At 53.5% G+C, this 23,310-nt stretch overlaps 1 protein-coding gene across 4 annotated transcripts; it reads right to left on the bottom strand.

Annotated features, from left to right (window-relative positions):
* Positions 1-7,934: 7,934 nt before the first annotated feature.
* Positions 7,935-22,710, bottom strand: AK1 (adenylate kinase 1). 4 transcript variants are annotated; one of them, XM_084800254.1, is made up of 8 exons: positions 18,098-18,200; positions 15,354-15,431; positions 15,145-15,182; positions 13,677-13,712; positions 13,207-13,370; positions 12,233-12,349; positions 9,461-9,652; positions 7,935-9,312 (listed from the first exon to the last, which is right to left on the bottom strand). In XM_084800254.1, exons 3-8 carry the CDS (start codon positions 15,149-15,151, stop codon positions 9,244-9,246), a joined length of 585 nt encoding a protein of 194 aa, XP_084656380.1. In that variant the 5' UTR covers positions 15,152-15,182; positions 15,354-15,431; positions 18,098-18,200; the 3' UTR covers positions 7,935-9,243. The 4 variants fall into 4 exon arrangements, with proteins under 4 accessions (XP_084656380.1, XP_084656379.1, XP_084656378.1 ...); XM_084800253.1 differs by lacking the exons at positions 15,354-15,431; positions 18,098-18,200 and adding an exon at positions 22,483-22,710; XM_084800252.1 differs by lacking the exon at positions 15,354-15,431 and having other exon boundaries at positions 18,098-18,234.
* Between the last annotated feature and the right edge of the window lie 600 nt (positions 22,711-23,310).

Genomic DNA, 23,310 nt, shown 5'->3' with positions numbered 1-23,310 from the left:
AGTAACAACATGGCCAGAACCACTCAGGAATGGGGAGGGGAGCACGAGGCCAGGAGCCTGGGTACCCACCTCTGTCCTATGCTGGCCAGGGAGCCTAAGGCAAGGCTTAGCCTTGATGCACAACGAAGGGTCGGGGCAGCCAGCGAGCCTGTGGGGATTCAAAATGCAAGACAAGGACAAGAAGCCTCCGTGTAGCTCGCAAGCTTACCTGGCTCCGCATAAAGTGCCTCTTCATAGGCCATCCTCAGATGTGCAAAGCCACTGGACTGGAGAGAGTCCGAGGATGTATAGGGTTGGACCTGTTGGTTTTCTATTGTTTCCAGAACCTTCCATCCTAGTTTCCTTGCTACATCCCATGACGCCTTATCTGCCACTGGTTCCTCTTTTTCCCCCTCCCCTGGCTTGGCCTTTGCACTCTTTCCTTTTCTGTTCTCTCTCTTAACTTCCAAATCAGGTTTTCTCAGACCTTGGTGACCAATGACATCATGTCCTAGCCCAGGGACAAGTCACCTTGGGGAACTTGGGCTCAGGTAAGAAGAGGACAGAGCCCTGTCTGCGCTCCCGTCCCTGCCATGTCCTCAAACAGCATGCGCGCTGTGCTGTTTCTCTTCACTCCCGACAACAAGGCACTAGACTTCAGTGCCCACCCATGGGCCCTGACCACGAACCGTAGTGTGGCAGGTTCTTGGTAGTCTGAGGCATGAGGGCCAAGGCTCTTTTAGGAACTTAATTGCAACTATGGACCCTCAGCTGGGCTTGGTGGCACAGGCCTGCAGTCATGGCTAGCACTTGAGAGACAGAGGTGACCCCCCACCCCCCTGAGTTCAATGTCAGCCTAGTCTGCATATTGTCTCAAGAAGCCAAGCCAGGGGCTGGAGAGATGGCTCAGTGGTTAAGAGCACTGGCTGCTCTACCAGAGATCCTGAGTTCAATTCCCAGCAACCACATGATGGCTCACAACCATCTATAGCCTCTGATGCACTCTTCTGGGATGCAGACACACATGCAGATAGAACACATACATAAAATAAATAAAGACAATCTTAAAAAAAGAAGAAGAAGAAGAAGAAGAAGAAGAAGAAGAAGAAGAAGAAGAAGAAGAAGAAGAAGCCGCCAAGCCAGGGACGGAGAGATGTCCGTGGCTAAAAGCACTTGCTACTTTCACACAGGGCTTTGGCTTGATTCCTGGTGGCTTACAAACCTGGGAATCTGACACCTTTTTCTGGTTCCCCAGGACATCAGGCACACACATGGTGTGTATATACACACAGAGGCAAAAACGTCATATTTAAAAAAAAAACACAAAATAATTTTTAAAAAGAGAAAGAAAGAAAAGGCAAATTAGAGGGCGTGGAGTAAAGACATGTCCAACCAAGCCTGATGACTTGGCGTTGATCTCGGAACCTACATAGTGGAGCTAATAAACTAACTCCTATGAGTTGTCCTCTGGTCTTCACATGGATGGCGTGGGGTGCTAAATAAATGTTTTAGGAAGCCAGACTGGATCTGGGGATATAGCTCAGCCAATCGAGTGCCAATCTGAGGAAGTGCACATGTGTAATGCCAGCACTCAGCAGGTTGAGGCAGGAGGATCAGGAGTTCCAAGTTCACCCTCAACTGTACAATGAGTATCAGGTTGGCCTGGATTACGTGAGGCTCTATTTCAAAAGAGAAACGCAGACCATTTTAATCTGACAGGCCTGTACTGTCTCAACATCTCCAGGCGGGGGTGGGGTAGGAGGGGGTGGGGGTGGGGTTGTTACACATCCTTCCCCAGCTCAGAACCGGAAACTTCAGGGGCACTATGCCCCCCAAAGAGCTCTCCATGCCTGGTGGACACCGGTCCCTCCGCCGGAGACCCTTCCCACCCTGCCGCTCCCCCCCCACCGTCCCGGTCCACCTCCCCCCTGCACAGTCCTGTCCCCTGCTCAGGGCTCCAAGATACCTCTGACTCTTTACATCCCCAGCAGTGGTCTAGTCTAGTCTGTGTCATCAACGGCCAAGCCTCAGGTCTCTCGGCATCTCCTGTCCCTGTATAACCCTTAGGCTGTCACTCCAAGCCTTAGCAAGCCTCGCCCAGCCCTCTGCACCTATCCCCTCTGGGGACCAAAGTCGTCTCTTCACTGACTTCTGCTTCCTTCTTCCCTTCTCACAGCCCTTTCTTCTCTGCTCTGCGCAGGAAGCCTGTGGCGTTCACAACCGGCCTTGCTCAGCCCCGGACCCTCCACGGCAACCAAGCCTTCTCAAATAGCCAGCGAGCACCCCTTCCCCCTCGATGGCCTCCCATTTTTCTCCCTGCCCCTCATTCATGCCACCCTCGTGACACTGGCTCCATCGTTTCTCGAACACCCTGGCCCCAGGGCCTTTGCACGTAACGTTCCCTCTCCCCCCCTTCCTCTCTAGGGTTTTCTCTCATCTCATCTCCTCTCAGACAGCACGTGGTCAGCAAAGCTTCCTCTGAGCATCCCTTTTTACATGCAGTTTTATGTTTTTATGTGTATGTCTGTGTGCCTGTGCGTATGAGTGTGTATCACATGCGTGCAGTGCCCACGGAGGTGAGAAGAGGCATCGAATTCCCGTGACACCGGAGCTACAAATGGTTGTGAGCTATTACACAGGGTGCTAAGGATTAAGCTCAGGTGCTCTGTAAGAGCAGCCCGTGCTCTTCACTTCCCAACCCTCTCTCTAGCCCTTGACCATTCTTTTTTTAAATGGCCTCTCCTGGCCGGGTGTGGTGGAGCACACCTTTAATCTCAGCCCTCAGGAGGCAGAGGCAGGTTGCTGTGAGTTCGAGGACAGCCTGGTCTACAAAGCAAGTCCAGGACAGCCAAGGCTACACAGAGAAACCCTGTCTCGAAAAACCAAAAAAAAAAAAAAAAAAAAAAAGGCCTCTCCTGATGGCGCAGCCTTTAAAAACAATGGCTGCTCCTCCAGAGCACCCATCACTTACACGGCAGCTCACAACTACCTGCCACTCAAGTTCCAAGGGATCCAATGCTGTCCTCTGGTGTCCTCAGGCACCAGGCATGTTCCTGTGGTTCACAGATATACATATGGGCAGAACACCCGGACACAGAAAAAATAAAATGCCTTTCTGCAATGAACAATGGGCCTTAGGGCCACTAGCTGATATGCTGTCCTCTCTCCCATCAAGAGCAGAAGTTTCCTATGCTATTTCTTTTTCTTTTTGTCGTTTTTCAAGACAGGGTCTCTCTGTGTAGCCTTGGCTGTTCTGGACTCCCTTTGTAGACCAGGCTGGCCTTGAACTCACAGCGATCCGCCTGCCTCTGCCTCCCAAGTGCTAGGACTAAAGGCATGTGCCACCATGCCCGGCTTCTTGTTTTCTTATATTTTAAATCATTCCTCATTTGTGTGTGTGTGTGTGTGTGTGTGTGTGTGTGTGTGTGTGTGTGTGCGCGTGCCTGTGCACACATGTAGGTATGTGCTTGTGCATGTAGTACCCGAGGAAGCAGGAGCATTGGATCTCCTGGAGCTGGAGCTATTGATGGTTGTGAGCTGCCTGATGTTGGTGCTGGGACTAACGAACATTCCAGAAACATCAGGACAGGTGATGTGCCTTGTCATCTGCTTGCAAAGTGCCAGGTCTCCTGAATGACAGACAGACCCCAGAATGTAAAAGTGGAGGCCTTGTGAGCCTAGGGACAGAGTGTCCCTGAGAGGAAACAAACTCCCCCAAAAGCAGCTGGTCCCGGAGGACAGGTTCCCCTGCATTAGAAGAACAAAATCCCTCAGAGGACCTTCCTGTGGCGACCTGAACCCCAGGGTGTGAAGTACCACTGGGTCTGTAATCCCAGCACTCAGAATAATTTTGAGCTCCAGGCCAGCATGGGCGACATAAGGAGAACCTGCCTCAGAAAAAAAAAATCATCATCACGAGTGGAATCTTGCTGGGCGGTGGTGGCGCACCCTTCAGTCCCAGCGCTCAGGAGGCAGAGGCAAGCAGAGCTCTGTAAATTCGAAGTCAGCATGGTCTACAGAGCGGAGTTCCAGGACAGGCAGGGCTACACAGAGAAACCGCTTCGAAAAACAAACAAGCAAGAGTGGATTCTTCCTGAATCCTTTTCTGAACTCTCCCAACACTCCCAAGCAGTTTAAATATATATTTATGACAAAAAACATTTCATCTGTGTATTAACTCACTGGAACTATCCAGGAGGTGGAGGGGGGGCAGGGCTCCCGTGCGGGGCTCCAGGGACCTCTAAAATATATGTTCTGAGTTTGCGAAGGAGAAACTAAGGCCCGAGGGCCCATCTTGACTCCAGGGGGAGGGGAACAGACGCTGGGAAGGCAGGTGAAAATGCTGCGGCTCTGTGATCTGGGGAAAGCTTCACCGCCTCTCTGGACCCACGTGCTCCACCAAGGAAACCCTGTGCTCACAGTCTGCGCATACTCAGAAGGGCTCCTGGCCCCCAGCCCTCTAAACACCCCCACCATGGAGCCGCCAGGCCTTCCTGTTTACTCGAGGCCCCTCTCCAGGCTGGGAGGCGACAGCCTTGGCCTCCTCTGCTCCCCGCTTCCTTCCTCTCCCACTTCGGTGCCTCCGGCCCAGGCGCTCAGGGGACCCTGAGGCCAAGACATGGGGGTGCAGTCAAGGGGAAGCATCTCAGGCCACCACCCCACCAATGCCTGCCATGGAGTGTGCCCTCTCCGAGACTCTCGGGTATAAGGGGGCACTAATCGTACAGGCTGTGGAGAACATCCCCCCCACCCCCCACCCCCACTGCAATAAGCAGCTTCCTGGACCGTCCCCGGAGACCAGAAGACAGCATCGACGACCTTCTGATACCCACCGTGCCCACGTCATTCTAGCAGTGACACCAGAGAAGACCACCCCCCCCGCCCCCCCCCAGCAGGCCTTGCTTTGACCTCTGCTTCCTCACTGAAGAGTCGGGTTGGATTTTCCTGAGCTGACTGCAGTGTGACCTGAGGACCAGCTGCCTGGAGGCCAGCACTGTACCTGACCTGCTTTTATTTTATTTATTTGGCGGGGGTGGGGCGTTGGTTTTTCGAGACATGGTTTCTCTGTGTAGCCTTGGCTGTCCTGGACTCACTTTGTAGACCAGGCTGGCCTCGAACTCACTGGCCTACTTTTAAAATTATTATTATTTAACTTACTTTTTGAGGCAAGCTCCCACGTAGCTCTGGCTGACTTCAGATTTGCTATAGAGCCGAGGACCTTCCATTTCTGACCCTCCTGCCCAAAAGTCACAGTGACCACTGTGTGCCACCATATCTAATTTCTACAGCACAGGGTACCAAACCCAGAGCTCTCTGTGTGTTAGCCAAGTGTTCTACCCACCGAGCTGTTTCCCCAGGCCTAGACTTGATTTAAAAAAATTTTTTTAAACCACCTTATTTTGTTATTTTTATATGTGTATGTGTGCATGAATGAATGTCCTTGGAATCCAGAAAGGTTTGGGGTCCCTGGAGCTGGAGTAATAGGCAGTTGTGAGCCCTCAAGTCTCCCATTCCCACGTGGGTCCCCGGAATAGAACTTTGGTCCTTTGGAAGAGAAACAAAGCCTCTTAGGCAGGGAGCCATCTCGCCAGGCTCTAATGCTGGCGTTTCTTATACAGGGTAGCACTCTTATAGCCCTGGCTGATCTTGCATTCACAACGGCCCTTCTACCTCAGCCTCCTGAGGGCTGGGTTTACAGGTGCCACGTCAGCCGGCTTTTCCCCAAGCTCCTTCAGAGTTCCTGTGTTCAGGAAAGCCTGGCTGGCTGCAGGTCAGACCTTCTAGCCTAGCTGTATAAACCCTCCCATGAGCTCAACCTGCCTTTTTTCCTCCCCTCCCCCCCCCACTGCCCCCAGACAGGGTTTCTCTGTGTAGCCTTGGCTGTCCTGGACTCGCTTTGTAGCTCAGGCTAGCCTCAAACTCAGAGCTCGCCTGCCTCAGCCCCAGCTGGGATTAAAGTCCTGCATCGCACCCGGCTAGCACTCCGTGCTTTCAAGGCTCAACTTGAACACTTAACGTACTTCCTATCGGCAGGAACAGCCGTACAAAAGGAAGCTTTGACTCTGGCAGAAGCCAGAGAAGGATCTGGAAGGAGGACTTGCACCAGAATGCTGTCCCATCATGAGACAAAACAAAATGAGACGCAGGGCTGTCCTCAATAGAGAGGTGTCTTCGCGAGCTGGAGTTCAGTGGCGGAGAACCACGTTGTGTGAACATGGGGTCCTATAGGGTCAAATGCTGTGTGTGGTCCTGCAACACACCCTGGATTCAGCAAACTGGCTGGGAGGAAATCTGGGGAGAAGTGGGAAGCCACACAAAGACCGGCTGGGTGACAGTGCAATGCCGCCGCTGCCACAGCAGGCAAAGGGCAGTGAGGAAAAAGTTCTGACTCCTCCAAGTCATCTTCAAGCCATACTTCAGCACTGAGGCCTCTGCGCTGGCTTAATTCTTGTGTGCACTTTGGCAGCTGTGTGTGGGTGACCCCTGCCTATGATCTCAAAGCTGGGGTGGTGGAGGGAGGAGGGTGGAGCCGGGAGCTCGAGATCAGCCCCAACAACGCAGCAAGCCTCATCTCAGATGAGTGACAGTTTGGCGGGGCATGGTGGCACAGATATTTTTGTTTGCTTGCTTGCTTTGTTTTTTGAGACAGGGTTTCTCTGTGTTAGCCTTAGCTGTCCTGGACTCAATCTGTAGACCAGGCTGGCCTCGAACTCACAGAGATCAGCCTCTCTCTGCCTCCTCAAGTGCTGGGATTACAGGCATATGCCATGGCGCTCGGCAGTGGCACAGATCTTCAATCCCAGCATTCCAGAGGCCGAGACCAAGAGGATCTCTGTGAGTTTGAGGCCAGCCTGGTCTACATAGCAAGTTCAGGCCATCCAGGGCTACATAATGAGACTCAGTCTCAAAACAAACAAAAGGGCTTTTTCTCCTGTATCTTTATAGAAATGACTTGTCATTATGATGTAGTGACACATATTTTCTGCACTGTATTATGGATTCTACAGACCACATAGAACATACTGGAAGTGCATGCAGGTTCCAGCTTAGGTTTTTTTGTTTGTTTGTTTGTTTGTTTGTTTAAGCAGGGATTAGAGTCTGAGAGGTCTCACTCTGTTCAGTAGGCTGCTTAGAGATCCTTAGGTACTCATGACTGGCTCAAATTTTCACAATCCTCCTGTTTCTGCATCCTGAATGCTGTGACTATAGGTGTGAGCTGCTATAACCAACCTTTTCTTTCTTTCTTTTTCTTTCTTTCTTTTTTTTTTTTTTTTTTTGGTTGGCCTAGAACTGGATTTATAAACCAGGCTGGCCTCCATTTTTGTTTTTTTTGTTGTTGTTGTTTTGGGGTGTTTGTTTGTTTGTTTGTTTTTGGTATCGGTTCTTACATTATGACGCAGGCTAGGCTCCACTTACTTGTGGCAATCCTCCTGCCTTGTGATAGAGGTATAAGATACTAGGCCAGCCTGGTCTACAAAGAGAATCCAGGCCAGCCAAAGCTACACAGAGAAACCCTGCCTGGAAAAAAACAAACAAAAAAATAAACAAACGATAATAGGGATATTCAGGACTTTTCTACAGCTTTCTCCTCCCCTGTGCATTTTCTGTCCACCCCAATGCTGATCTTAAGACAACCACATTTATCAGGGCTCTGAGTGGGAGTCCATGCGAGGGCGTATGCCTGCCCAGTTACAGATAGGGTATAGAGTGTGTGTGTGTGTGTGTGTGTATGTAGTGTGTGTGTTTGTGTGCCTGGTATGTCACAGTGTGCGAGCTGTCACAGAGTGGCATGGAGCTCCAGAGCCTTCCGCTTTCTTGAAGTCATCATAGGGGACAGAGGAATAGGTCTTGAGGCGTCACCCCAAACCTGGCCCAGCAGCAGGCTGTGCTTGGTGCTGCGTGCCCTCTCCTCCTACCATCCATCGCTTTCAAGGTCTTCTTTCAATACACTCACCTTTTATACCTGAAATACGTTTATTTATTTTAAACGACAGCTTAAATAGGCAATGCAAAAGGAAAGGTGGCCCCACTGGCAGTAAACACAAAGGAATGAGCACCGTCACCCCCAGGGGCAGGTGTCCCTGGGGCAGCTGTGGCTGCTGGCTACAGGCTATCTGGGCCAGGGGCAAAGTCACAAGGGATGGGGACGGGAGGCCAAGGACAAGTGGGCACCAACAGAGCCTTCCTATGTGATGGGATCAAAAACTCAAAGGGCAAAAGAGAAGTGGCACTTCCCCTGGGTGTCCCTAGCTGTCCTCTGCAGGTCCCAGGCCTGGCCTTTGATCCCATATCCTTAATGACAACTCACACTCCTTAATCAGTCTGTTCTCATCCTAACGCTGAGGATAAGGGTTGGGACACGGCATGACAGAGCCAATTTTAGGACCAGCTCAAAGGGTGGTGAGGCTTTTGAGTCTGTTCCTCAGGAAGACCACTCCTGACCTCAACCTCCCACCTAGCTATGTGCCCATTGCACAGGCCCTACCGCCCGGTAGCCACGTGGCTCCGACTGCTGTGCCCGTTGCCCACCGCATCCCAGGCCCCGGTCAGGCATAGAGAAACCTTCCCATCCTGGGGATGCAGCTCCGTTTGTAGAGTACTGGCCTGGTGGTATACACAAGGCAATGGGCATGATTCCGAGCACCCCAAAATCAGCAGTGGTGGCGCTACAGCCCTGCAATCTCAGCACTCAGGAAGACAAATGAAGGCAGGAGCATCGGAGTATCCTCAGTTACATAGCAGTTTGAGGGTATGAGGCCAGCCTGAGACACATGATGCTATCTACAAAAAAAAAAAAAAAGAGAAAAAAGAGAGAGAGAGAGAGAAGAAAAAAGAAAAAGAAAAGAAAAGAAAAGAAAGCTGACAAGGCTATGAGGAACAGAGACAGAACTCCAGACCCTAGGAGCAGCCTGTCAACCCAGGGGTCCCTAAGTTTGCCATGGCCTGGCTAAGGAAGGGACCTAGGACACCAGCAGAACTGGACAGAGACAAGACAGCTGGGCTGAGGCACGGGCAAGAATGGGGCCGGGAGTGCTGGAGTCCGGCTGTGGCAGCATGAATCACCTCAATTGGAAGCAAAGAAAAGGGAGTGAGCCCAGACGTCCTTGGCAATTCCTTTAGTGCTCAGATGTCCACGGGACAGGATAAAGTGGCTTCCTGTGTCTGTGCACAGCCCAGCAGGGTGGAGGCGCTTGGGCATGAGCCAGGCTGCCTGGGGTCAGGGGGCAAGGGTGGGGTGGGCTAGGAGCTGGCCAAGAGCTCCAGTTACTTCAGGGCGTCCAGGTAGGTGCAGACTTCGGAGAAGACAGAGTCCACTGTGCCTTCAGCATTGACCTGTGGGGATAGGAGCCATGAGGGCAGAGACGCCATGAGCAAGAGCCACACAACCCCACTCCAGTCGCCACTTACTGAACTAGGGGGAAAGGGGGAAACTGAGGGAGAGGGGTGGCCTAAGGTCGTCAGACCAGGAAGAGTTCCCCACCTTGTGCACAATGCCACGCTTCTCATAGAAGGAAATGACCGGCTCTGTGGCCTTGTAATAAGTCTCCAGCCTCTTTTTGATGGTATCCTCGTTGTCGTCCACACGGCCACTGGTCTCGCCTCGCTTTAGGAGTCGTTTGGTCATGGTCTCGGGGCCTGCGTCCACATACAGCAGCAGTGTGGGCTGTCCGATCTGTGAAGGTGGACACTGTATCATTGGAAAGCCACCCCTGCCACCATCCCTCAAGCCCTCCATGAGTCCCGCTCAGAACGTCAGTCCCTTCCTGAGGGCCACCGGAGGGCCCTTCCCAAAACCACCTCCCAAACTGGGCGTCGTGGCGCACGCCTTGAATCCCAGCACTCAGGCAGCAGAGGCAGGTGGATTGCTGTGACTTCGAGGCCAGCCTGGTCTACAAAGCGAGTCTAAGACAGACAAGGCCATACAGAGAAACTTTGTCTTGTTTTGTTTTTTTCGAGACAGGATTTCTCTGTGTAGCCCTGGCTGTCCTGGACTCACTTTGTAGACCAGGCTGGCCTCGAACTCACAGAGATCCGCCTGCCTCTGCCAAGAACCCTTGTTTTGAAAAACCAAAAAAAAAAGCAAAAACAAAAACAAAAACCCACTTCACCTGTTGCCCACTTCAAACCTCTTCCCCACCTTCCTAGAACCTTTGAGAGAAAACTCAAAGTCCTTACCAGATCTGGAGCACCTGTGTGTCCTGGCCTTGCCCCTCCATACCGCTGTTCTCTTGACCCCTGGCCACAGCTGCTTTCCCTCCTTTGGCTACACTGACCCATGCTTTTTATCTGTCTCCACCTCATGTCAAGACCAGCATGAGCCCCTCTGTTACCCTTTCCCACAACTGGGACTGACTGAACCTCAGCTAGACTCTCAATCCCTCTCAGGCGGTCTCGTCAGATGTGACCCTCCCACTATACCTGGTCCCCTGGTCTCTAGCTACTTACTTGGTTGCTCCCACTTTGCTCTGCCAAGGTGGGAGCTGAGAGCTGAATAAGACTTGACTGACAAAGGATTCCGAGCAGGGGCAGGGTAAGGACTTTAAGGAAATCCAAGTGACGTCACTGTCACTGGCATAAGCCACTCATCACAAAGATGACTTGGAGAGGTGAAGGAATAGGGCCTGGCAGGTCCAGACCTCAGGTTGGTCACCGCTGTCCCTTCACAGTGTCCCCTGCCTAGTCTGGGCCTTGCATTGAAGCTTGTGATGGTCACCCCTTCCCTTTCTAGGCTATAAGGTCCCTCAGGGTGGGGAGCCTGCCTCTCTGTCACAACCAGGTACCCAAGCCTGGTGTGGTCTAGACTGAGTTTATGAAAAAAGAGAACTCTGGGACTCAGAGAAAAGGAAAGCCAGGCTTGGGCCTGGGCCAGGAGGGCCCTCTGTCCTTTAGATCCCAGCTGAGTCAGCCCCAGAGGCATCTAAACAGCTGTTGTCATCCAGACAGCACATAAGACTGTCACTCACAGCTCCTCTCCTGCCTCTGCCCAACCATGTAACCTTGTGGCAGGCTACTGGGCCTTCTGAGTCTGGTGTCTGCCTCCTGGGTGGGTGTGGATTCAATGTGACAACATTAGCTGGCCTCGGGGAGGAGTGATCCTGCCATCTGTTGGCTTAGGGCAGTTTGCCAGGTGCTTCTCTCAGAGTGGCAAAGGCCAGACCACAACTGCCACCACCTGTCCATCAGCCATCAGATGCCAAGGTCCGCTGAGTCCCCAGGACCAAACACAGCAGATTCCGTACCCACACTTTGGGTGGGTAGTGGGGCTTGGTACTAGCTAAGTCTCTGGGCAGGGCACCCCTTCTTGGAGTCTCGGTCTCTCAATCTGGAAATGGGCATCTAGCCTAAGGAGAAGGCACTGGAAGCTCTGTGCATTTTAGCCAGTTGGACAAGTCACTTCCAGGCCCACCCCTCCTCCTTCAGTGCAGTTCTGGCACCCCCTAGCGTCAAGATCTGAGAACTTCAGCTACTTGGACTCCAGAGGCTGCCACCAAGGCCTGGGTGGAGCCTGGAGTCTCTGGAAACTCAATAATAAATAACACAGGACTGATAGGCACTTTCATTTGATGGATGTGGCCCTGAGGGTTGCAGGTGACCTCACACAGCTGGCAGAATGGGGACAGACTGTGCTTCAGGGTTGCCACAGGCTCTTTGGCCTCAAGGAAGCCAGACCAACTCCCATTTCAAAGATTGGCAAGCTAAGGGTCAGAGCAAGGCAAGCGTTTGGCTTTGAGGTTGTGACGTAAGGTCTTCTGTTCCGGCTGAGCCCCACAGAGGTGGGCAAGAGTGAGGCTGGTGGTACTCTGACCCCAGCCCATCAGGGTACCCTGTTAGCCCTCCAACCTGCCCTCGCCCTCAGCACCTCCAGTCCCACAGAGTTCCCGTGTGGTCCTCTATGACGTAAATGTGTGCACGTGTATTACGTGCCAGCATGTGGGTTCACGTGAGCGCACCCATGTAGTGTGTGCTAATATCGGGGCGCACACGTGTGCATGTGTGTGCAGTGGACCTAGCCTTACAATGTGTGTGCGTCCCACACTGCCTATTGCTTGTGCGGGCTCATCTGTATACATGTGGGTTGACAAGCCCCCCGGGATGAAGTCTCTCAAACCCTCATGCCTTTCTTTGAGGTTTTTGGAAGGTCCCACAAGACCTCCCCAGCTGCACCCTGTAGCCTCCCCCCCTCCATTAACACCCCCCTCCTCCTTCTCAACTGCAGCCCCACCCCTGGCCAACAACCAATCAACAGCCTTACCTTCTTTTCGAATTCTTCTCCCTGTTTCACCTCCCTTGGATAGCCATCAATCAGGAAGCCATTGGAAGAATCCACTTTGGCCAGCATGGCATCTCGGAGCATGTCCAGCACTATGTCCTGTTGTGCAGCATAGAGTATCCTGAGCCTTCTCTCTCTGCCCCTCTGGAACTTGGCTTGGGCTCACCCACTCAAGCTGCCCTCTTACCCAGAGCATGTGAGTCCCAGCAATGTCCCCCCCCCCCCATCCTCCAGGGCTGGGCTTCAGTGAACCCCCTGCTAGCCTCCACCCTCACCAACCCAGGGGAGGGAACGGACTAGGACACGATTGGCTTCTGATTCTAAGCATGACATACAACGTAGGGGTAAGGTATGGGCAAAGAAGGGGACAAGCGGGTCAGCAGGATGGCTCCGTGGGTGGCACTCGCCCCGCCAAGCCTGCTAGCCAGAGTTTGACCTCCAGGACCCACATAGTGAAAGGAGAGAACCGACTCCTTCAAGTTGTCCTCTGACGGCCATATTGGTGCTATGGGAACGTGCATACCCCTCTCCAATAAACGAATAAATAAAAATAACAAGACGGGGAGCACTGCAGCATGAAGTTAGGGGGAGTGTGTGACCCTGAGACTGGGGAGTCAGGGAGGTCTGAGTGCTGGCTGGTAAGATGATTCCAGCCATAAAGGAGTGGGACTGAGATAGAAAGTCCAAAACGCTGGGGAACAGAGACCAGGAGGCAGGGCTGCATCCCACCGGCTAGTAAATTCTGAAAGCAACTGTTGGCCAAGGGCAATGGGGAACCACAGTAGGCTTCAGAGCCAGAGAGGGCCAAAGTCACCTTTGGCAAGGGTGTCACAGCTTTGCTGGCTGACCCGCAAGGCCTCAGACTCAGACCTTCCACCATCCATCCCCGCCCCCAACCCGGCCCCTGACAGCCCACCTCCCCCCACCCCTACCCCCCACCCCACCCCCCCACTCACCAGTGGCACAAGCTGCCCCATTTCCATGATGGCTGACAGCTTCTTGCCTCTCTCCGATCCGGAACTGACTTCTGCTCGCAGCAGGTCCCCCGTGGAGAGGTGGGTGTAGCCATATTTCTGCACAATCTTTTCACACTGGGTGCCCTTTCCTGAGCCAGGCCCGCCTGCAAGCACCCATGAGTTCAGCAACCGCATCCCCCCCCTAAAAAAAAACAAAGCCCCAGGAGGGACACCGCCAGGGTCCTCAATGAGGAACAGAGTTCAAGGAAGAGCCCCACGTGCCTTTAATCCCAACACTTGGGAGGCTGAGGCGGCCGGAGCTTTGTGAGCTTGAGGCCAGCCTGGTTCTAGGACAGCCAGGACTATGTTAGAGAGGGCCTGCCTCAAGAAGAGGGGAAGGAAAAAAAAAATCCTACAGAGCCGGCTCAGAACCTCCCCACTTGCCCACCACGGGCCTGCCTACAACTCACCCACCACAAAGATGATCTTGGCTTTCTTCAGCTTCTCTGTGGAGAGAACAAGGGAGCAGGAGTCAGTTCCTGGCCAGACAAGGAGGCAGAGGCTCCTCTGAGTGAGCTGGGATGAGCAGGGAAAGCGGGGGTGGGGGGTGGGGGGGGGTGGGGGGGGTGGGGGTGGGGGAGGTTCTGGACACACTCAGACAAAGCCCGGAGGCTAAGAACTCCGTTAAGAATTCAAAGGTTAAGGGACTGGGATGGCAACCCTGAGGTGCCTCAGCGGGAGGGGGGGGGTTGGGGGATCCATGTGGGGGTGTTGGTCACCTCCCGCCTTTCTGCTTTCCTCTTCTTGGAATTCTCTAGATGAACTGCAGCCCATGATCCTGTTCATGCTGTCACCTCCCCTTCCCCCCACCACCACCCCACTCCACCCCACCCCACCCCGGGGCTTGGCCCTCCCATTGCTGGCTTGCCCCAGCAGCACTAGTGTGGAGCTGGCAACCGCAACATGCGTTGCCATAGAGATGGTTGCCAGGGAGGATGGCTGCTGTGGGCAAAAGGAGCTCTTACTCAGACAAGGAGGTAAGCAAACTTCCCAAACTGCCTCTTTGGCCTTCGGTGCAAGCTCTGTGGCCTAGCTAACATGGATGAGGCCCTAGGGCCCATACTTGACACTGAGAAAAGGGACCTCACAACCCACTAGGGAGAGGGAAACTGAGGCCTAGAGAGGAAGAGGCTTATTACCCCCCAGGGACAACTGAACCCAAGCTAGAACCCTGGGCTTTTCCCTGGGTTTCCTGTCCTTAGGGTGCTGGACAGGAGCCTCCCCAAGAAGCAAGCTCTCCAGAAGGAAGTGGGCTTAACGACCCCTGAGGGGGGTGGTTTGGCGTCTTGAGGAGCTATCTGGGAAATGCCTAAGGCTGAGTGGCAGCTAAGGTGTAGACTGGTGACCACTGACTTTAGGCAGTAGCAGCACACAAGTCTATCAAGCCCTTTAAAAAGCCGCCCAGGCAGAGGCCTGCTGCCAGAAGCCAGGGCCCGCCCACTCCAGGCACTCTGCCCACATCCTAGAACACAGAAGCCAGGAAGAAGACTCAAGACTTTAGGATCTACCACACTAGCTGACAGAGACACTGAGTCGCAGCAAGGGCAAGACCTGTACCTGCCCACTGCCCCAACTAGTCCCCCCCCCCCCATGCACTCCTGAAAGCTGCTTGGCAGTCGATACAGATGGATCCCCCTCCCACAGACCCTCCTTCCCCAGAAAAGGGGAAGCCTGGCTATAAATACCAGTATAGGTGAGTTCTGGGATCCCAGAAGCCTCCAGGAGGCCTTGTTGCTTCTAAGATTAGGAGCCAAGCATATCGTGACAGGCCAGCGGAGGAAGCCGGAGGCGGCCTCCCACCCTCCCAGGCAATCCCTGTGAGAGCCCACAGCTTAACACACAGGCACTATGAGGCCAAGAGGGGACGTCAGTCCGTACCTTCCATCCTGCTGAGGTCTGGGAGCTAGGTCAGCACTCTGCAAGACAAGGCACAGGCAGGGGTGACGGGCCCTCCTCCCCGACTCAGCTTCCACCAAGCCCCACCCACAGCAGCGGTGAGTTGTGCCGGCAGTTGCCAGGCTCCCGCAGGCAATTTCCAAACTGAGAAGGGCCCAAAGGGTGGAGCGCGGCCCAGGAGGCAGAAGGACCTTGGAAAAGTCACCTTCCTACTCGCTTCTACTGCCTCTCACGGCTCCAGTGTGCGCGCCTTGGTCTGCCGGAGGCACCTGAGTAGAGGTCACAGAGGAGCGTGAAGGGTAGTAAGGAATCTCAAGAGCCCCTAGTGTATGAAGCCAGTGTCTGCCAGGTGCCTTGACAACGCTCCCCTGGGGGGGGGGGCCAGGAATGCTGGCAGAAGTTTCCTGTTTTCTTGCCTAGGGGACAGGACAGGTGGGCAGAGGGATACACAGAGACCCAGAGACACTCCTGGGGCACAGTCTTGTATGGTTTGTTGTTTTGTTCTGTTTGAGACAGGATCAGTCTCTGTAGCCCAAGCTGGCATCAAGGTAACAGTAACCCCACTGGTTCAGCGCCACCCCCCAGCACTGGGATAACAGGTGTGCATCACCACCCCTGGCAACCTCAGGTGTGCTCCTCAACCCCTGGCAACCTCAGGTGTGCCCCACCAGCCCTGGCAACCTCAGGTGTGCCCCACCAGCCCTGGCAACCTCAGGTGTGCCCCACCAGCCCTGGCAACCTCAGGTGTGCCCCACCAGCCCTGGCAACCTCAGGTGTGCCCCACCACCCCTGGCAACCTCAGGTGTGCCCCACCAGCCCTGGCAACCTCGGGTGTGCTCCTCCAACCCCGGTGACCTAGGGTGCGTACCACCACTCCTGGCAACTGTGGGTGTGAACTCCCACACTTGGCCCTTTGTAGTTTGTTTTGCTTTTAGTTTGACGTGTATGAGTGTTTGCTTGCATGTATGTAAGCATCAGGCCCCAGGGACCTCCCCATCCCCACCGGTGCAGCCAGTCCTAGGTCAGCATGCACGCTCCCCACAACCCCTCCCACCTCTGCCCTGCACACTCATGTCCCAACCTCCTCCTCTCCAGACTTCTCCAGCCCAGACCATAGGCCACCTCCACAGACGACACACACACACACACACACACACACACATACACACACACACATACACACACACATATATACACACACATATACACACACACACATACACACACACACATACACACACACATACACACACATACACATACACACACACACACACATAAACACACACACACACACACACTGTTTTCCTTGGCAAGCAACAATTATGTGACCCTCCTGCTCATAGTCTTTCATGCATGGTACTCTTGGCTCCCTAAACAAAACTTGAACCTCTCAACCAGGCTGGTGGGGTCTGGGTAATCAGGCCCTTGCATTTTCATCCAGTACAATGCCTCCCCTTCCCTACCACTCCACCAGGTGTTTGCATTGTTTCACCCAGTGCTTGGAAGATGTCTTTCTCCAATGCTCCTGGAGGCCTCAAGTGTCACCTCCTTCAGGATGCCCTCCTAGAGTGCATCCCCACAACCCCACTCTGATAGGCGCTTTCTCTGAACCCAACCTAGGTGTCAGAATGCTCTGTACCGTGGCCCTTGGTCCTAGCCCTGACTGGGCCTGGCCAGAGATGAACAGGGGACCAGGCACCTCATTCCATCCTGCCTGCCATCTAGGGAGGGAACTGATCCTTGGAGAGAAAGACAGACCAGCCCTAGGCTGTGGCTGGGGTCAAGCTCAGGCCTGGCGCCCAAAGCCAGACATGAACCGTGAGGAGCTTTGCCCAGACCCACCACCTGAGATGCAGCTTCTAAGCCTGCAGAGTGTGCAGGAGGCAGCCTGGAGTGGCCAAGGCCCTGGGTAGCCGACAAGGGGAGGAGGAATGTCCCAGGCCCTGGACAGCCACCAGCATGCCCTAGGAAATCACTCCACTCCCCCTGCCCCACCCCCTCCCGGTAACCTAAGTCCCTCTGTCTCACAGACACCTGCCACTTCCTTGGTCTAAAATAACTTGGGTCGTGAGGAGGACTCCAGGAGGCCAGGGGTCCCAGACGGGGTACGATTACAGGCTAAGCAGCCAGGCCTTATAAGGTTCCCTGGGGCAGGGCCTTCAGTGCTCCTAATATGACTGCCTTCTAGGTGGTTGAGGGAGCAGAGGCCCCACAGGACGACCATCTCCAATCACCAGGCCTGGTCGTCCCAGATGCTCGCTCAGCAAAAGCTCTCACAGAGGCTGGCTAGCGGATAGGGTTCAAGTCACAAGCCATCACTCAGCTGCGTGACCTTGGGCAGCTGACGTCCCCTCTCTGGCCAGTCTTGCTCCTGTTGAAGTGACCTGGGTAAAAGCAGCTGAGCAGAACTGTGAGTGAGACAGACCCAAAGGCTCCTGCAGAGCCCTTGATCCGGCAGGAGGTGCTGGCAGGGCTCCCACAGGGCCCCAAGTCCTCCCAACTCGAAGTGACATTACATACAACTCTTAGAGCACACAGGCTGCCCCTACCTAAGACCTTTGGGACAAGGAGATGGGCCTCTGTCTATCCCCTTCCCTTAGGGCCTCTGCAGGGATGGGCCAAGGGACTTGAAGCCCCAGGAACATCAGGTGGGACAAAGGGGTCTCCTCGGAGGCTGGGAGAGGACACACACACACACACACACAATGCATACTCACGCAAACTGCCACAGGGCAATGCACCCAGAGCTGATAGAACACACAAACACACACACACAAATACACACAGCTCTTACCGATGGATACAAACACACAAGACACACAGAATCCAAGGGTAGCCTGGCACTAGCACCCCCACCTTCCCACAGGTGATGTCTCCCCACTCCCCTTGGAGGCTTCCACACAGGCAGACAACGGAGCAGTCACACACTGACCTGGGGGGAGGGTGTGGTGGGCGCTGGGGCCAGTGCGTGCCCTGCCTGTCCTCTCAGCCGCCTGCAAAGGCGACTATTTATAAGGCTGTCAGCTCGCACGCATGGCATGCTGGGAGCCAGCACTCTGGCGAGATGGCAGGGAAAGAGAAAGGAGGGGGGGGAAGAGAGAGGGAAAGGAGGGGGGAAGAGGAGGAAGTGAGACTCTGATGAAAAGCCCAGTTAAAAGGGCGAGTGTCCTCACTAGGCACCCCCAGGGACTGAACCTGCACACACAAGTTCTGCCACCCACACTGTGCCCACACGACTCCCCATGGACAAGGGATCTGTAGCTGGAGATAGGGAAGCTCAGACAACTTGTGTGTTGGTGGCAAAGAGACCAGGGAAATGAGGAGGGAGGGGGGACCAGGGTGTAGACTTTGGGGTTCCAGGGCCACAGTCCTCGTGTTCTGAGTCCCCTACCCGAGACATTTCATTTATTGGAAAGAAAAAAAAAAACTTCTTTGAGCTACAGCCGGGCGTGTTGGCGCATGCCCTTTAATCCCAGCACTCGGGAGGCAGAGGCAGGCGGATCACTGTGAGTTCGAGGCCAGCCTGGTCTACAAAACGAGTCTAGAACAGCCAAGGCTACACAGAGAGACCCTGTCTCGAAACAAACAAACAAACCAAACAAACAAAGAAAACAACAACAAAAATTCTTTGAGCTCCTCTGAGAGCCCAGCTATCTGGTGGTTAGGAAGATAAGCCAGCCTTGATCCCATGAAGCCGCTGGACAGTGCCCAGTGGTTGAGCACAAAGATAGGGACTTTCACAAAGCTTTGTGTATGGGGGATGGTGTCGGGGGGGGGGGGAGGGGGTAAAGTGTGAAGGCCCTCATTTGTGAGCACGGGTGCAAGCAGCAGGTGCCAGCTATGCCCAGGGAACCCCTAAGCACAGGGCGGGTCCCAGAGGCTGCCTGAGGCTCCCTCGTGGAAAGCCATGTGCTTATAGAGCAAGTCTGCAGGACATGGGGAGGCATAGGGCAAGGGGTACCAAAACAGCAGGGCAGACATGGACCGTCAGAGTTCAGATGTCATGTATTTGACCATCAGATCGCATAAGACCTCCAAGGCTGTGGCTCCAAATGACAACGTGGAAGGGTTGGGCGGTGTCTGAGCAACAGCAGCAGCCTGCAGCCGGGCATGGTGGCGCACGCCTTTAATCCCAGCACTCAGGAGGCAGAGACAGGTGGATCCTTGTGAGTCCAAGGCCAGCCTGGTCTACAAAGGGAGTCTAGGACAGCCAAGGCTAACAGAGAGACTCTGTCTTGAAAAAGCAAAGCAAAAACAAAAACAAAAAAACAAAACAAAACAAAAAAACAGCAGCAGCCTGCATACCAAGATCTAGTCCTAACTCTGCCACCTAACTTTCTCAGTGGGGGCGGGAGGTAGACGAAGTGAGCCAGAGGTCCTGCGCTGGTCTGAAAGGCTCTCCCAAAAGACTTAGGTGAGTGTGTGCACTGGCACAGCTTTGGGGGAGAGCAGCTGGATAGTGTCACCCGAACTTCTTCCAGGTCCCACTTCAGACGGCCCCCTTTTTGAGGCAACACCTGTGCGAACAGCGTTTATACTGGAGAACTCTTACACCTAGACACGACTGGGGCCATGGCACAGCAGGAGTTGGTCAGGATAGTGACCCTGCCATAAAGTCTGAAGAAGAAAGGAAACCCGGGGCCGGGCGTGGTGGCGCATGCCTTTAATCCCAGCACTCGGGAGGCAGAGGCAGGAGGATTGCTGTGAGTTCGAGGCCAGCCTGGACTACAAAGCCAGTCTAGGACAGCCAAGGCTACACAGAGAGACCCTGTCTCCAAAAAAAAAAAAAAAAAAAAAAAAAAAAAAAAGAAGAAGAAGGAAACCTGATTTGCTAGGGTAGCAAGGCCCCTTCGTGAGAGATAGGATGCACACCTCCCCAGGCCCAATCTCACCTGAATAAACATTATACTAAATGCAAGTGGAGCTAGGGACATACTTGCCAAGTGTGCATGAAACCCGAGATTCATCCTGTGTAAACTGGGTGAGGTGGTGCAAGCCTACGGTCCCGGCACTGGAGGTACAGAGACAGGAGGATCAGAACTTCAAGGTCATTTTTGGCTATATAAAAGGTCTCAGAATTTAAGGCCATCCTGGTCCACATAGGTGGTTTCTAGGCTAGCCCAGGCTACATAGAGATACTAGAAATACTTGATCTTGCAGGGGACCCAGGTTCAATTCCCAGCACCTACATGGTAGCTCACAACTGTAACTCCATTTCCAGGAGATCTGACTACCAATGGCACTAGGCACACACATCCATCCAAGCAAATCACTCGTACACGCAAAAATGTAATAAATAAATAAATAGCTCGTAGCATGGACACGCGTTAGCTTGGGCTGCCTCTCCAGCTTTGTCTCCAGTGGGGCCTGACCCCAGATTTTTCCTTCATGCACTTCCCCCTTCCTCTCCCCTTTTCCTCTCTCTCCCCTCTTTTTCCTTTGAGACCTAATCTCACACAGCCTCCTGATCCCTGCTGTCTGCTGGAGTTACCCGCACACTCACTCCACCACGTTCGGTTTCCTTGGTGCTAAAACTGAGCCAGAGCTTTTTGGACACTAAGCTTCAACTAGGCTGCATCCACAGCCCTTTTTTCTTTTCTTTTTTCTTTTCTTTTCTTTCTTTCTTTCTTTTTTTTTTTTTTTTTTTTTTTGGTTTTTCCAGACAGGGTTTCTCTGTGTAGCCTTGGCTGTCCTGGGCTTGCTTTGTAGACCAGGCTGGCCTCGAACTCACAGCGATCCACCTGCCTCTGCCTCCCGAGTGCTGAGATTAAAGCTGATTTCTTTTCTTTTACATTCATTGTGTGGGTGGGTGGTAGGGCACGTGAACGTGTGGGCATGCATGTGTTACAGCGTACTTGTGGCAGTCAGAGGACAGCTTGAGAGAGTTGTCCCCTTCTTCCACCATGGGAACCTCAGGGATTGAGTAAAGGGAGGCAGGCTCAGCGGGGAGCCATTGTTTCCTGCTAGGGTCATTGCACTGGCTCTGTACTCTCAATTTTTTTTTTTTTTGTAACTAGGTTTATTCATTTTATGTGTACTTTGCCTATATGTATGTATGTGTAGTTTGGTGCCCACAGAGGTCAGAAGAAGGCATCTGATCCTCCAGAACTGGAAGCACAAATGGCTCTGAAACACCATGTGCATTCTGGGAATCAAAACCCAGTTGTCCTTCAAGAGGACCTGCTGTGCCACAGCCCCAGTTGTGAGCTACAGTGTAGGTACTGGGAACTGGAACTTGGGTCCTCTTTAAGAACAAGTGCTTGGTCGGGCATGGTGGCACACACCTTTAATCCCAGCACTCAGGAGGCAAAGGCAGGTGGATCACGTTAGTTCGAGGCCAGCCCACTCTACAAAATGAGTCCAGGCCATCCAAGGCTACACAGAGAAACTCTGTCTTGAAAAACCAAAACACACACAATAAATAAATAAATAAAATTGAAGGCTGGGGAGACGACTCAGCAATTAAAAGGGCATGGTGGCGAATGCCTTTAATCCCAGCACTTGGGAGGCAGAGGCAGGTAAATTGCTGTGAGTTTGAGGCCAGCCTTGTCTCCAAAATGAGTCCAGGACAGCCAAGGCTACACAGAGAAACCCTGTCTCGAAAAACAAAAACAAAAAACAACCCCCCCAAAAGGGACATACTGCTGTTCCAGGGGAACCAAGTTCCAATCACCCACAATTGCATGGCTCATAACAGCCAGTACCTCTAGCCTCTGGGAGCCAACACTTCTGGCTTCCTTGGCCGCCGGCACTCGTAAGTACATTCCCCCCCACACAGACACATAATTAAAAATAAAATGAAATATTTTGACTACAGAAAGAGCTTGAGAACAAATCCCATAGGGGTTAGCATGGAAAAGGGGTAGATGACCCTGGACCAGCCACACATAGGAGTAGGGATGCCCCAGGTGCACCAGTGGACCAGGCAGACCACCAACATCTGCAGGAAACATCTGGAGAGGAAGCTGAGAAGAAAAGAAGGGAGGCTTAGCAGCTGCTTTAGGGGAGATGTGACGGGGGGGCAGAGAGGCAGAGGGAGAGGAGACACAGGGCACGGCTTCACAGAGGACCCCAGAGAAGGGTAGACAGGCCGAGGGGCTGGAAAACCCCAACTGCCAAATGAGGTAGGCTTGCTCCTGGCCAGGGAATGGATGGGGAAATCCTGATTTCCACAGCCACGGAGAAGTGGGCTTCAGAAAGCAACAAGTGTCCAACGAGTTCCACCTGAGGTAAGAATTGGGGTGAGGGGACTAGGCCCCGAGACCTCCAGCCCTCAGCTCAACTGGATTCCCAGTAATGGCTCCATTTCACACTCACCTCTGGGTAAGCAGCGATGCCAGTGTCACAGGAAAAAATTCTATCCAGACATACTTGGCAGGATCCAGTTTCCCAGACGCCTTTGCACGGAGGTAGAAGTGTGGTCTGTCTCGAGGGCCTACACAGGGCTCCAGACTCCCCTATTATGACACTGAAAGAAGCTTCTATCTCTCCTGTCCGCATCACAATGGTTGCTCAGCTCCCTGGCTTTCCACCTTCTAACCTCCTGCTAACAGCTCTAGCCTGTTGCTGTCCCATTGAAGGTCGCAGACAAGAAGCACCAAGGCTTTGCCACCCTCGGGCAGGTGTCTCTGGTTGCTAGCCAACCCCTGAGTCACCTGCCTTACTTCCCCCCTTCCCGTCGCTGTCACTGAGGTCCTGGTCCCAGCTGACATTGTTTCAGTGAACCCACCTTATATGGTGTGAGGCCATCTGATGACTAAGGAACCCTACGCGACAAGGAACAAATGCTGGCTGTCTCTCTCGCCTCCGCCCTGGTGGCCCACCATCTTACCTGGCCCAGAGCCCAGGACAGCTCTTTTTGACCACCTCAGCAACCTGCCCTTGTCTTACACAATCACCCTTTGTTAGGTCCTGCTCCCAAGGGCATCTTCTCACTCACTGTAACAGGCTGTAATTTCCTCTCTGGAGTCAGGGACCCTTCACCTCCTGTCTGGAGTAAACAGACCTTGTGCTGAGAGGCTGGCAGCCATGTGGACAACCTGCCAAGCTCACTCTACCTCAAAGGATGTTTTCCTGCCTTCAGGTCCTGGGTCCCAGTGTTGACTTCTGGTCCCAGACCACTGCTCTCTCCCTACAGCCCTTCTC

The sequence above is a fragment of the Acomys minous genome, assembly GCF_964271855.1.
Source record: "Acomys minous genome assembly, chromosome: 10".
Lineage (NCBI taxonomy): Eukaryota > Metazoa > Chordata > Mammalia > Rodentia > Muridae > Acomys > Acomys minous.
This window is presented reverse-complemented; position numbering and strand designations above follow the sequence as displayed.